Below are 14,483 nucleotides of genomic sequence, written 5' to 3'. Positions count from 1 at the left end.
TGCTCGGCATCCCCGCCGCCGGCCCCGCGCCCCCGGCCTCCCCGCAGCCTCCCCGGGACCCCAGCCTCCCCCCGCGGGGGCCCGGGCCCGGCCGGGGTCCCCGGGGCCTTGGGGGTGACGCTGGCGGGGGGATGCTGCGGGGCAGCTGTCGTGGGGGCCGTCTGTGTCGTCCCCCCCCGCACCGGGGACGTCTGTCTGTCCCCCCGCACCGGGGCCATCTGTGTCCCCCCCCAGCAGGGCCGTCTGTCCCCCCACACCGGGGCCGTCCGTCTGTCCCCCCGCCGGGGCCGGACGCCTGGGGGTTTCCCAGAACTCAGTCCCCGCGGCCGAAGCGCTGGGCGGTGCGGAAAAGGGTTTCTTTTTTCCCCGAGTGGAAGGGGAAGCAGCGGGGTCCCGCACCAGGCCCCGGGGCTGGCGTCCTCGTCCGCAGACAAAATGACAGAGAAAAAGGCTGCGCTCCCCGAAATTCCCCCGGCGGTGCCTTGGCAGCAGCCGCCTGACAAAGTGTCTTCCCCGGCAGGCGGTGGCTGGCCCCCGGCCAGGTGGGACCTTGCCAGCGCGGATGCCCGAGGTGAGCAGCCGGGGAATGCCTTAACCCCTACCTGCGGTCGCCTCCCCGCCGCCGCCCGTCCCTGCCGGCGCAGGTCGCCTTATCTCTTATTTTCTGGCAGAAACGGCCTTTTTGCCTTTGCCCGTCGCTGAGGTTTTAGGGCCGGCTGCAGGTGCCGGAGCCGAGGCAGCAGCTGCTCGGGGAGAGGGCAGGGATGGGAAGGGTCGAGGTCGGAGCTGCCTCTGGATCCCCTGTGATCCTGTGGGATCGGCCCCGGGGGGGAAGGCCGAGGAGGTGGCTCTGGTGCTGGGGTGGGGGAGAGGAGCAGCTCTGCTGCTTGGGGTGGCTGCTGTGGGCGACGCCGCAGCTCGGCACGGTTCCAGCCTGGCTCTGATGTCTGCGTTCCCTTCCCAGGTGCTGCCCCGCCGCCCCGCTCCTGGCTAACCGGCACCAGTTCTTCAGTGGCAAGCTTTATGTCCTTCTCTAGTAGCTAAAGCTGCCAGTTGAAGAACTGTTGAATGTAGCCACTCTCTTCTCGTCACCGGCACCTCGGATGCCAGCCGGACCCACGCCCCGAGTGACCGGGATGAGCTGGTCTCCAGCGTCCCGTGGATTGGAGGGCTGAGGATGAGCCCCACTGGGATGAAGAAGTCTCCTCGCAGCCTCCAGACAGAGCCTTGGCTGGGTGATTGCCAGGCAGCCCTGGCAGCGGGGCTGCCAAGCGGGGTAGCCCCCGCCGGAGGGGTGGCACTGAGCTGAGACGAGTAGGGAAGACCAGAAGAGGCATTAAACTTTCTGTTTTGCTGAACAGTTCAGTTTTAGGAAGTTTGTTGCCTGTGGGGTGCCCGGATCTGCTGGGTGGGGGGGCTGCGGACCCTGCAGGGTGCTGGGGGGCGGGGGGCCATGGCACCGGAGCTCAGTCCCCGGCCAATGCCGCGTTGGGGTCTGCGGGTGGAGGGTTGGTTGTTCAGGTCCCTTTGGTTTGTCCCAAGCAAAAGAGGTGACCCGAGGCTGGGTGCAGCCCGCAGGACTGACCCGCTGCTGAGCTCAGTCCTGCAGCGTGCCGGGCGGCGGGATGGGGCCAGAGGAGAGGGCCGGCTCCGCACCGATGCTGCCCTGGTGCGGGTCGGGGCTGGGCGCAGTGGGGCTGGGCCGCCGGGAGCGGGTGACTCAGGGCCGAGTCACGCATGGCCCCAGACGTCTGTTCCGGGAACCGCCGTCCTGCGAGGCCGGGCAGCCCTGTCTGCGGCCGGCCCTGGGGCAGCGCCAGGATTCCCAGGTATTTGGAGCCGGCGGCGCTGAGAGGGGCCCGGCTGAACCTTGCTGGGCTCCTCCGTGGTCCAGGCTCTGCCTCGCCGGCGAACAGAAGCAGAAGACTGCCCCGAAGGGGACTTGGAAGCTGCTCTCCGGGGATGGAGACCCCCCTGCCTTGCGGTGGGTGAGGGGGGAGCTGCGTAGCTCTCCTGTGGCTCAGCGCGGGGTGAATGTCTCTGTGTGGACCCAGCAAGGGCTCCTGGAGCCTCTGCACCCCGCAGGCGCCTCTCCCACGGGGCTGCCGGGACCGCCGCCTCCGGGGCTGCCTCGCTGGGGTGTCCGGGCGCTGCTGCTCGGGACCTGCCAGAAAGCTCACGGCTCATCCCGGCTCCAAGGGCGGGCAGGGAGGCACGGCCCTGCGCTGAAATACCTCTGCACGGTCCCAACCAAATCTGCCTGTCCGGGCTCCAGCCGCCCAAGGCAGGGCTGCTACCAAATTTGGCACCCGGCAATGTGCAGAGAGCGGCCTGGTGTCCGTTAAGTGGTAGAAGTGGAGCAAATCCGTTGTCCTGGGGTCCTTTCGTCTTATATAAAGCTGCTCTGCTTGGTGTGTGCTTGCTGACGGCTACAAGAAGCCGAGTTTCTTTGGGGTTGTCATCACCCCGAGAGAGTGGGGCTGCTTGAGCCCCCTCGGATTGCGCTCTCAGCAGAAAGGGCCGCGGGTGAACCCCTCCAGCGCAAGGCAGAGCGGGTCTCCTCCGCTGCAGCTGCCCTGCCGCGAGTCCGTACAAGAGAGCTGGCGCCTGCTCGGTGCTCGACAGCTCCTGGAGAGCAGCGAGGGGGCAGAGTCGGGGGGGGGGGGGGGGCAGGATGCACCAGGGCTCGGGGAGCAGGTCCTGGGCCGTGCTCCCCCCCATGCAGCGCAGCGCTGTCGGTGCTCGATATGGAGGGGAGCTGCGTGCTCCGGCCACCAGTGTCTCGACGCTTGCATGCTCTGGCGTATGGGTAACGCTTAGATTTGCTGCTTCCTCCTGTCGTCGCGAAGGACCGACCTGCTCTGCTGAAAACCAGCTCTTTCCCTGGTAAGATGGGGCTGTTTCAGGCAGAGGGGTGCCCTGAGCAGCAGCACCAAGCCCCTGAGGTCAGGAAATGTAAAATGCCACCTTTAAGGTCAACTTTTCATGGGTGAGAAGGAGCCAGAGCGCAAGTTTGTGTGTTTAACGCAAAGCCAGCGTTGCAGTATCTCACCTGCCGGGCAAACCGGCCGGGGCTCTGGCTAGCCTACGCTTCACGCAGAAGCAGAGGGGTTTTGGGCTGACAAAGCCAGCGTCCCTGCGGGAACTTGCCCGGCTCTCGGGGCTTACCCTTCCTCCTGCAAAGCCCCATGTGACCGGTGAGTAAGTGCAGTGTTTCCTGTAGAAAGCACAGCCTTGCCTGCTGTTGCCTTGCAAAAACCTGGTAACTCTTTCCTCCAGCATCAAGGCTGCGTTTCCTACAGCATCTGGCTGCCCCTCGAAGCACCCAGCACGCAGGGACCCGGTGGGAGAGGGGACGCTGGCGGGAGAGGGGACGCCGGCCGGGGCTGGGATTTCTCTGGCTGCTGTCAGGGGGTGGGAAGCGCTCGCTGCGGCAGCTAATGCGATATTCAGGATGGCTGTAGCAATGCCAGCAGGTGCTGCTGGCTCAGGGGTGGGATGGCAGCCCTCCGTCCTTAGGGGTAGGGTATTCCGTGAGTTCCTGCACACAGACTGTCTAGTTCCCGGCTGGGAGAGCGGCTTGCCTCGGTCACAGCTCCCCTTGCTGGGAAAATGTGCTTTTGCAAAGCAGAAGGTCAGCGTGACCGGCGTGCTGAATGGAAGCTCCCTGCCAACAGCAGCGATAGGAGCAGGAGGGGTTGGCGGACCTGCGAACGCGTGGCTGCTTCTGCCTGCTCAGACCCTCTGCCGAGCGCCGGGACGCGGGCGTCCTCCTCTTACCCGGCCCAGCGGATCCCCTCTAGAAGAGAGGGGCAAGCGCTGCTTCGCTTTGCCCCCGCGTGCAAGCGAGCAGCCAAGGGCTGGCCACAAACACAAAATGCAGGCGCTGGGTTCAGCTTTGCTCGTGGTTTTATTTCTCTTGTGCCAGGACGGGAGGATGTGGGGCTGTTAACGCTTGGTTGACTCCGTGCCCGTCACGGCAGGGCAAGTACCGAGCTTAGGTTTCTGCCAGCGAGGGTATATTGCAGATGTCGCAGGCCCTGCAAGCGAGAGGTACGTTGGGGATTTGCAGTAAATCATCTTGACTCTGTGTCTCTCGGTGGGCTCTGCTGACGTGGGGAACGCAGCGCAGAGCCGCCCACCGGCTTGGTCAGGGCGTCACTTACTCTGCTTCTTCTTTAGAGATTCGTTTCCCCGAGTATAAAACTTCTGCAATCAGAGGCACCAGGGGGTCGCTGCTCAGGCTGGCAGCTGCAGTCACGAAGCCGTCCCTGAAAGGGAAAGCGGAAGAACGTGGATCTCTCCAGTGTACGTAACGGCACGGCAGCATCCCCGCGCGCCCTGGCCGGAGGCCAGCCGCGGTTTGGAGGGCTCGGGGCAGGGCGGCTGGTACGGCAGGCTGCACGGGCACTCGTGGCGGATCGCCTGGCGCTGCTGGGAGCTGGGCACCGAGCCTGGGAGCAGTGGGGCAGAGGGAGAGGAGATGTGTCCCAGGCTCCCTGCCCAGCTGGTGCCTTCATCAGAGCTCATCCTCTTCTTCCCTGCCCTGCTTTGGTTTGCTCTGAAACCATCTCACTGCTGGTGCAACGGCCAGCGGAGCCTGCAGCGCGGCCACGGCGGGTGATGCGGAGCCTCCGCGGGAGCTCTGCGGGCCGTGGGCGCTGCCGTGTCGGGGCACAGACCGGCCACGGATTCGCTCACCTGATGTAAAAGATCAGGAACTTCTGGTGCTCCAGGCTGCCCTTCACGACAGTGTCCGTGTACCCCTGCCCACAGCCTGCAAGAGAGAGCATGGCAGCCTGCTCGGGGAGCAGCAGCGGCCACCCGTCCCACCCCAGTGCCACCGCAGGTAGGGGCAGAGGGGACAGCGACTGCTGGGGCAGGGGTCCGGGCTGGGACAGGGCTGGGGGGCAGGCGTGAAGGCCCTGGGCAAGCAGAGCTGACCCCGAGGTGCAAGACTGCGTCATGACCCCGAGCCTCTCCTTGGCTTGGAGTCCTTCCTCCTTTGTGGCCTCTGAGCCACCGGAGATCAGCCAAGCACAAGAGCGCGGGGTAACCTGCAGGCCCAGCGCTCGGAAACGGGGGTCACAAGCCCACCATGGCAGGCAGCCAGTCCAAAACTTGAGCTGCTTCAGGTAAATCTGCGACCGCTGCGTGTTTACGAGCCCCAGCCCCAGCTGGTGGATGAGCCGGTGAGCTGGGAAGTGGTTGGGCTGGTCCCGTCTCTCTGCCCCCTCCTACCTGCGTAGGAGATCCTTTTCCCAAGCATCACGGTCCAGAAGAAGGGGACAGTGTGCAACTCCTTCTCTTTCTTCAGCATGTTCAAGGCAGCAATGCGACCTGTGATGAACCAGCAGAGGAAATATTTTTGTTTCTTGTAGGTCCTCGAAGAAGTGCCCCCTGCCCCTTATCCTGCTGTCCCTTCTGCCCCGTCCCCTCGATGCCCATCTCGGAGGGGAGCTGGAACGGAGGCGGCTGCGCTGTCTCACCGTGGGCCTCGGCCACCTGCTGGTGACGGACGCTGGACCGGTCCCCGTTGAGCAGCGCTATGGGAAAGGAGACCACATCCCCCGCAGCGAAGACGTTCGGGATGTTGGTTTGCATGCGCTAATGGGACAAAGAGGGATTGGCGCAGTGATGAGAGGGATGGGAGTGGGTGAGGACCAGGGATACCCAGCTGGCACCTACCAGATCCACCAGGATGGCACCGCTGTCATCTCTGGCGATGGAGGTGTCCCGCAGAAATGCCGAGTTGGGGAATACCCCTGCAGAGAGAGGAGCGAGGACAAATGCAGCAAAGCTCTGCAAAGGCGGGGGGAAGCCTGGCCTCGGCCCTACAGCAAGCACGCGCCCTGGTGCCTGTGCAGCCTGTTTGGAGCAGAGCAGCTCGCAGCCGTGACCAGCGCTTGGGCTGGTGCTGAGCTAATCCAGGGCAGCAAAACCGGGGCCCCGAACAAGGCGTGCTCTGCTAACGCGGCAGCGCCCTGCGGAGCTCAGCCAGCCTGCCAAAGTCCTACGGAGCGCGTACGTAGCTCCTTTCCTCCTGCCATTCCTCGCGGGCTGCTGACTTTCTCCGGGTGTTTGGGGCCGAGAGGCAGGGTTGGATGATAACAGTGGGAAAGAGACTGTAGGCAATGGCGTCCTAGGAATGCACTGGGCTGCTCTGGCCTTGCTGGCTGTTCTCCCCATTCCCAAAGCTGCCTCTCTCTCCCAGCTGGGGTCTCCTACCTATTCCCACCACTACCACATCTGCAGGTAGTTTCTCTCCACTGGCAAGAACAGCCTCTGTGACCTAGGAAGGAAGCAAGAATCATTAACAAAGGCTTAGAAACTCTGTCCTAATTCCTGCAGCCTCCCTGCTGCCTCATTCTTTGCTGTCTTTTTTCTTCCCCGGGTCCAGATCACCTTGTCCAACTAACGTGTGTTGCCAAGAATGGGAGAGAAAAATCACGCTGTTGTCCCTGAGATGCAAACACATACTGGTGCCCTTTGAGCCCAGAGTTGTGCTCAACGAAAAGAAATGTGAGGGTCTAGGCGTGGGAGAGGAAAGCCTAGCTGTAGGCACTGGGTTATACCTCAGTTGGGGGTTTTTTCCCCTAAAATGTTCAGGGATCACAATGGCATGACTGACCTTTCCACCCTTTCCTTTCAGCTCACAGAGTTCCGTTTTCATGTAAAACTTCACCCCTTTATTTTGCAGCATCTGAAAAGGAAGAGGAAGCTGGTTTGAGCATTCGCTAGGAGACTCCAGGCTGTGCTGCTGTAAAACCAGCCGGACCCAGCCAAACGCCGGCAGGCAGCCTGGCTGCTGCGCCGGGCTGCAGAGAGGCTTCAGTCGGGTCCCTGGCTGGCGCGGGGTGCCTGGAAGCTGGCTTGGCTCTGCTGACCAGCTCGGGACTGGTGCGGGGTGCCTGGAAGCTGGCTTGGCTCTGCTGACCAGCTCGGGACTGGTGCGGGGTGCCTGGAAGCTGGCTTGGCTCTGCTGACCAGCTCGGGACTGGTGCGGGGTGCCTGGAAGCTGGCTTGGCTCTGCTGACCAGCTCGGGACTGGTGCGGGGTGCCTGGAAGCTGGCTTGGCTCTGCTGACCAGCTCGGGACTGGTGCGGGGTGCCTGGAAGCTGGCTTGGCTCTGCTGACCAGCTCGGGACTGGTGCGTGAGGTGGGTCTAGGACGAAGCAGGGTTCGGGGGCGAAGCTGGGCCGGGGAACGCGACGTGTGCGTGCGGGAGGCTGGGACCGGCCAGGTGTGCGCAGCTCCTGCAGAGAGCTGTAGTGAGCGGGGCTACGGCTGGGCACGCGGGGCTACGGCTGGGCACGCGGGGCTACGGCTGGGCACGTGGGGTTACAGCTCGGCGCGGGGGCTGGATTTCCTGGGCTGCTGCGGATCACAGGGCTGCTTGGCTAGCGCGTGTTCTCCGTCCCAGAAATTAGCACCGGGTTTTCCTCACCTTCATGGTGACACCTCCAACCTGAGGACCCAGCACAGTCTGGAAAGGGAACTCCTTTTTCTCCACCACCGCGATGGCACCAGCCTTGTCTGAGAGGAAGGCAGCTATCTCCATTCCTGCAAGGGAAGGGCATGCTCAAGGTAAGCCTGCTGCAAGCACGAACCCGCACCCTCCTCCTTGGAAACCTTTTCCCCTTCCAGGTGAGGACAACGAATCTGATGTAGTGCCAGTGCTTAACTGCTCTTCTATGCATTTCTGGGCTGAGGTATTTAGCCCCCCCGTTTGTCATTCTCATGCATTACCGACCCAGATATTAGGCAATGCAAAGAACAGCTCCTGGTTGTGTGCACAATAGCTCCCTTTCTCTGCCTTACCCCCTCGCTTTCCCACTGCTCCTCTGAAGGGCAGTGACCTTTTCGTAAGGCACATTTCCCTCTGTCCATGTCCAGGACCTGCTTACAGCTCTCGGAGTTTCTGGCTCTCGGAGGAAAGAGTGCACGCTGCCTGGCGCGTCCCCCCACCAGCTACAGGGCTGTGGGGAGGAACCCAGCCAGGCCCGAACGAACGTCCCTTCCCCGAGGGCCTCTTAATCTGCACGCGCAGCAGGAGCGGCTTCCAAGGCTGTCGCTGATGACTTGATATCCCCTCCAGCCTGGTACCTACGAACGAAGCTCCTACGATCACCAGATTCTTCCCAGTTGCCAGCTCTAAGATCTTGCGAGAGTCTTCTGGGGTTTGGAGAACGCACACGTTCTGCAGGTCTGCTCCGGGGACTTCGAGGGAGCTGGAGCTGAAAGAGGGAGAACCCGGCTGTGTCTCATGATTAGAAATTAAAGAGAAAGAATGAGTAGGGGGAGCACAAACCCGTGCAGTCTCCTGGCTGCGTCATCCCATCCTCCCTCTCACGCACCCCTAGAAGACCGCCAAGCCCTCTGCTCTTGTCTAAGATTTTGTGTGTGGCAAGTGCTTTGTGCGCTCACTGGCTGCCCGTTGCAATGAGCAGCTGATTGTACTTCTGAGAGCACCCGTCCACGAAGCGGACCTTCTGTTTCTGGAAATCCACCGACACTGCCTGCAGGAGAACGGAGGCACGGATCAGCCAGGTCCCTCTAGTGCCCTGGTGCCCTGCCCCACCAACCCATTCTGCCTGCCCGTGACTGCGTGCCCTATTTCTGGACACCCAGGTGAGATCAGGAGCGCTGGAGTCCTCTCTCTCACTTCCTACCGGTCCCAGGCTTTAGGAGCACTAAATGCGACAGCACCAAACCTGGGTTCCTCTAAGGGGTGTGCAGACGGCTAGTTTCAAGGGCCATCCTCTTTGCGTGTGCCGGGGACATCTGTCCATGGGCAGCACAGACCAGCGTTACCCCCAGGGCATGCACACCGTCCCTAGCACTGGCCTTGGAGCGTTGGCCCAGAAGATAATGCGTGTGCTTAGGCAGAGCCCTGATTTCTGTAAATACAGCACTATGCCTGCAGGCACGGGCATCGCCTCCCCGGGGCAGGGCCGGGACCACGGACGGAGGACGGAGCTCAGCTGCTCTTGTACCTCTTTCTCTGTCCAGACCTCTATGCCGTGGGCATCGAGGAATTCAGGTTTCCTCAGGTAGATGTCCTCAGCTTTCAAGTTCATTTTCTGGAAACAAAACAGAAATACGAAATAAAGCAATTCTTGCAGCCAGCAATACTCTTGCAGTGTTTACTGGGAGGTAAGTTTGCATAAGAGGTAAATTTTGCATCAGTAAATCACAGCTCCCACACTGCCCCATCCTCATCATCTTCTTGTCCCCCCGCAGAAAAACCCATCCACGCAAGCTCTAGTGGGAAGAACTCGGTGAAAGGGGATAAAACCATGAGCTTACGGTGGACTCTGATCGAAGGCTTTCTGGGAGGACAAAGTGAGATGTTAGCTGGAAATTATACCCCTTTTCCTTGTGGGTGCCTCAGCACTCCTGCTGCCTTGCCAAAAGGGCTCGCTCGGTTGCTCAGCCTGGTCCCGAGTGCGGGCCGTGTCCCCAGTTCACACGGGGTACCCAGGCACAGCCCTGCCCTTCTCGGGCACGAACCTTGCTCAGTTTGGTCTTGTCATATGGAACATGCTTCTCTTTGGTGGCCATGATGATCCTGCCAGTAAAGCCCTCTTGGCGGAGTGTCTCCGCACACACCAGGGCAGCCGCACCTACAGGAGATGCTCATCTCAGCCCTCTTACAAGCCACCGCGGAGCAGGAGGAAGGCGGCGGCTGACAGCGCCCGTGAGGAGGGCCCGGTACAGGCTGCTTCACTGACCTCCCCCTAGAAGCAGCACCGTGTGCCGGTTGAGAGGGCATCGCTTGCTTGTGTCCTTCACCCTCAGGCCGCTTTCAAGATCCTAGAAGAAAGTGAGTGAGAAATGTTGAAATCATGCCTAGCCCAAGGTGCTGCCTGTGCTGGGTGACAGCAGGTAAGGTCAGTACCTTCTTTTTTGCTGTAACAAACACCTTTCCGTCTTCCACTGTTACCTGCAGGGTGAAAGGAGAGTGCATTGAAGCGCTGCATTCGTGAGGCTGTGGCAGGACCTCTCCTGGGAGGGTCTGCTCCCGTGGGCCATCGGTCTGATGCATCGAGGGAGGCTCGTAGGGATCTGGGATGTCGGATGATGCTGAGGAGCTCGTGAGCTTTTCTCCTCATCCCAAGGGCACTCAGGAAGAGATGTAAATCCTTTTTTCTTTCCAAAAGAGCTGTCCTGGCTGTGATGTGTGCCAGGATGTATGGCATCACCTTTGATGGAAAGGAGCTTTAGGACAAGGAGTTACACCATCCCAAGAAATGCTCCCATGTGTAGCTCTGTGTGACCCGGACCACGGAGCCGTGGCCAGGGCAGGATCCTTTCAGTCGGTGTCGGGAACAGGGAGCTCGTAGGAGTGAATGAATGCAAGTGGTATGGAGGACACAGCCCCAGCTGGGAGGAGGAAGAGGTCAGACGTCACCTTAAAGCAGGGAAGGCAGTCCAGAGAGGGGTACTCCTCGATGTCTCCGGTTTTGATGTTAAAGCAGGCACCGTGCCAGGGGCAGCGCAGCCTCTCCCCTTTCAAGACTCCTGCAACAGAAAAGCCCCCCCAGCCGAGCGGTGAGAGCTGACCTCGCCGACGTGGCTGCTCGCCCTGCCTGGCGCCGGGCGTACCTTTGCTCAGCGGGGCACCATAGTGGGGGCACTTGCTGCCCAGGGCGCTGAACTCCTTCTTGTTCCTCACCAGCAGCACCGGGTAGCCGCCCACCATCACCTCGCACAGCCTGCGGGAGAGGCGGAGAGCTGGGTGCCCCGGGGAGCCGAGGACTGGTGCCCCGCAGCCAACGTGCCGCTCCCTCAACCAACAACATGGCGGCCACCGACGTGGCGGCATTTGCCGTGGCGGTACCACCCCTGCTGCCTGCGGGCTGGGCCTTGGCCTCCCCCCCGCTGGGTACTCACTCTCCGTCCCCAACGTCATCCTCCTTGCAGACCTCGTCGGTTATGGTGTCGTCGCCGTCCATGCTGCGGGTGAGCAGAGGGAGGGGTTGGCCGCCATGGATGCCGCTGCCTGTAGGAGCTGTTTTTCGCCCCTGGCAGATGGTCCTCCCCGCGCGCCCCTGTGCCGCCGCTGCAAAATCCCACCCCAAAACACAGGGCCACCACCGCCCCGGCTGGGAGTGGGTCGGTGCTGTGTGCTCAAGGGGTCCCAAACTCCCGGTACCACAAGAAAAAAACCCACAACTGGTAGAAAACACACATTTCCCTCCCTTTCTTAACCTTGTCTCCAAACCCAAAGCCCATTCCTCCGCCCTTTTTTTCCTCCAGCTTAACCCACTTTTTTGTGTTCAGCCCCTTGTCCCATTAAACCGCGCTGCAGAGCAGGGTGAGCGAGCAAACATGATTAACGACGGCCGTGTTGTAAATCAGTACAATTATTTATGGCGAGGCACTGCCACCGTAGCCAGCAGCTCCCCCAGATCGGGGTCTGAAGAACCGCTTCAGCCTCTCCCAAACCTCTCCAACATTTGCGCAGAATTGTTATTGGCACTAATTGCCCTGAAAGCAGTAATTCCTGCCCAAAATACCTTCCGGGCTAGAAAAGAGCTGAAAACCTTGGTCCTTAGCGCTGTCCCTGCCTTAGCAATCAGCTGAGAGGCTGATTAGAAATCTCCCTCTCTGTTTTGGAGGAAAAAAAGCAAGAAATGGAGCAGAGGAGGGTCGTTCGAGGCAGGTTTCAGTGCAGGGTGGTGACTTGCTCCTGCAAATCCCCACCACGCCGCTGCCCTGCTCCTGGGTCCCTCGGGAGAAGCGGGTACATCAGTGGGTACTCACCCGGTCCCGCCGTGGGGGGCTCTGGCACCCGGCCCCTGCGCCAGAAAGCCACCGCTGTCACCGTCCGCGAGTTTCTCCTCCGCAGAGGTGACACCCTCGCGTCTTATTGCAAGTGCTCTCCCTGCCCCCGGCCCACGGCTGGGTGATGATCTCCCCGTTGCACAACGTCCCCATCCATCAGGAGACTCATCTCCTGGACCCGGCCGCCTGCCAGCGACTCTTATCTGATTTCTGCAACTGGTCTGTGCCTCATTAAGCTTAGAATTGCAAAAGAATTGAGGGCATGTAGGAATTATGGCGCAGGTGTGGTCTAAACACCAGGTGCATTGTGTACAATGTGAACAGGCACTTGAGTGGATGCAGTGATACCCCGCTGCGGCTTCCCATTGCCCCCTTTCTTGATGGAAAGTGCTCTAGCTCAGTGCAATGCGTTTTTGCAGCATTTTGGAATGGTATCACTACTTTTTATGTATTTTTATAACATCTAAAATTATTTAATTTGATCTTTTTGTAAGACAGACCCTCTCCCTCCATTGATTTTAAGGAACATGAAGCATTCGGCACCTCTGCACGTGCCTTAGGTGCCAGCTCTGCTTCTGGTTCGGTCCGCCGATGTCCAGGCACGTGGTCCCGTCGTCGCTTGGTCCGTGAAGGATGGCACAGAGCAGCGTGCTGCTTGTTGTACTATTTTTGCAACAGAGTGGGAGTCGCACAAAACCGGGAGTAACGCCTACGCTGTTTGTGTCTACTCCAGTACTTATCTCTATCTCACAGTCAGTGTGTTTCACAACCTTAAAACATGGCTCAAAACTTAGCGGGGGAAAGTTGCTAGCAGTGTGCTTCCATCATCTCCCTTGCAGAACCGGAGCTTCGCAGGGACCGGCTTTCTGCCCCGCAGCACGTTCCCAAATCCAGCGTCCGGAGGGGATAAAAGCCCTTCGGTGGGCACGGCCTGGAGAAGAGGGGCACACACAGGGATGCTCGGTAAGTGCAAGCTGGTTTATTGGCGAAGCAGCTCACTGTGTCAGACCCGCCGAGCCGCGAGCACCCCTTTCAGCGCCGGGTGCCGGGGCGCTGCTGTGCGAGGAGCCAGCGCGGCCCGCGGGCGACGCACGCCCATGATGGGCGCAGGTGCGAGGCGTTTTCTCACCGTGCCAACGAGCAGCTTTTGGGCTCTGCCTTCCTGGCCAGGAGCCTGAATGTGAAGCAATTTGGCTGCCAAACATCCCTGTTTAAACTCTCCGTAATTATTCCCCAGAAGCGCGTTCCCACGTGGAGAAGCAGCAGCCCTCGTGGAGGCATTCTCTGACTCAGCAGAAATCACTGAAAAACGTTGTTTGCTTACGGATGAAAGCTGCCGAGCACCAGCAAAATGGCAGGTACAAAGGTGTGCGGCTGCGGGAGGCTTCGGGACGAGCCAGGTGGAGCTCGATCCCATGCAGCGGCATTTGCACCGCGGGGCTGAGCAGCTAATGCGGCTGCTGGATGCCGATGGATGCTGCTGGATGCAGCCGAGCACCTGGGGAAGGGCTTTTGTAAAATGAAAAGGGATAAAAGCAGAACAAAATGCCCGTCTCTGGTGGGGCAAAGATGATGGCAAAGGATAGAAAGTTGAAAAGGGCATTGGATGTAAGGGGGAAGGTTTGGGTTAGCTGCAGGGACGCTGCGTTACTGCATCTCTGACACAATATGCCCTGGAGGCGTTCAGGCAATGGGACGGGATTGGAGGCAGGTTTTCGGGAAGATGCTCTGTAAGCATCCTTTGGCCCTTTGTTAGGTAGCCCAGAGGCAGGCACTCAGAGTGGTTAAGACCTTTGCTTGTAAGACATAGCAGGATTAAACATAGGAAGGAAGAGAGCAAAAGGAAGCGGTGCCCTCGAACGCGAACAGAGCGCAGGTAGGCATCGGAAATCTCTGAGCAGACCTGCTGCCCGCGTTGGTGCTGCCTCACATGGGCCGCTGAGCTGCCCTCCTGTTTCATTAGCGTCTTCACTTTTGCTGTGTCTCGCCGGTATGGTCAGCACTCCGGAAAATTCAAGTTTCGAGGTGAAGATTTAATGGGGGTAGCTCTCCTCCCTGCAAGTCCCTACTACCATCAGCCGGTGTAGCACATTTTTCGGTGCCGTAGTGCAGCCGTGGCCGTGGGGAGGTATCCCTGTCCCACCCTTGCTCGCCCCCGGCTCGCTCCGCTCAGGGTCCTTCCCTGCCCTGGCAGGCTTGCTGACTTTAGCCCAGCGGCACCCCGAGTCGAGCGTTATTGAAGGCTGTTCAGGCGCAGGAAGAGGAAGCGAGGTGAAAACTGCAGCACAGCTAAAATGATTAATGGGACACCGCGCTCAGAACAGCTTGGTTTGTGATATTAATAACGAGAGAATTCAGGAGGGAACCTAACCTGTTCCGAGCTGCGGAGCCGGCAGCAGCGGGAGACGCAGTTAGGAAGCTCCTGGGTTTATATTTGTGATGCAGGAGGAATCGAGTGGGCTCGGCAACGTGTGACGCTGCGTGGAGTGGGTGCCGGGGCTGCGACGTGCTTCCACCTTGCAGGGCTCATTCTGAACCCGCCTGAATTGCAAAAAAAGCTTGCGGTCACAAATACATCATGACGTAACCAGAAAGCACATACATGTCCACCAAAAATTGCTTAAGCTTGAGAATGGTGAACTAAACAGGGGAAAAAAATGTTTATAAATGTTTTTTGAGTCTTCACATGGAAA

At 60.1% G+C, this 14,483-nt stretch overlaps 1 protein-coding gene across 1 annotated transcript; it reads right to left on the bottom strand.

The window, feature by feature from the left end:
• Nucleotides 1-3,997: 3,997 nt before the first annotated feature.
• Nucleotides 3,998-11,943, bottom strand: LOC309598051 (apoptosis-inducing factor 3-like; the record flags this gene model as incomplete). The annotated part of the gene is given in 20 exon segments (XM_082328140.1): nucleotides 3,998-4,040; nucleotides 4,167-4,271; nucleotides 4,702-4,777; nucleotides 5,242-5,340; nucleotides 5,490-5,607; nucleotides 5,689-5,765; nucleotides 6,229-6,292; nucleotides 6,632-6,703; nucleotides 7,448-7,563; nucleotides 8,107-8,237; nucleotides 8,428-8,519; nucleotides 8,997-9,083; nucleotides 9,514-9,626; nucleotides 9,735-9,816; nucleotides 9,902-9,946; nucleotides 10,415-10,524; nucleotides 10,609-10,718; nucleotides 10,897-10,959; nucleotides 11,770-11,925; nucleotides 11,927-11,943. Coding segments are annotated over 20 exon segments (1,776 nt in total).
• Between the last annotated feature and the right edge of the window lie 2,540 nt (nucleotides 11,944-14,483).

This window comes from Platalea leucorodia (genome assembly GCF_965183815.1).
Source record: "Platalea leucorodia genome assembly, chromosome: 16".
NCBI classification, from domain to species: Eukaryota; Metazoa; Chordata; class Aves; order Pelecaniformes; family Threskiornithidae; genus Platalea; species Platalea leucorodia.
The sequence above is the reverse complement of the archived record's forward strand: the minus strand, read 5'-3'. Positions and strand labels throughout refer to the sequence as shown.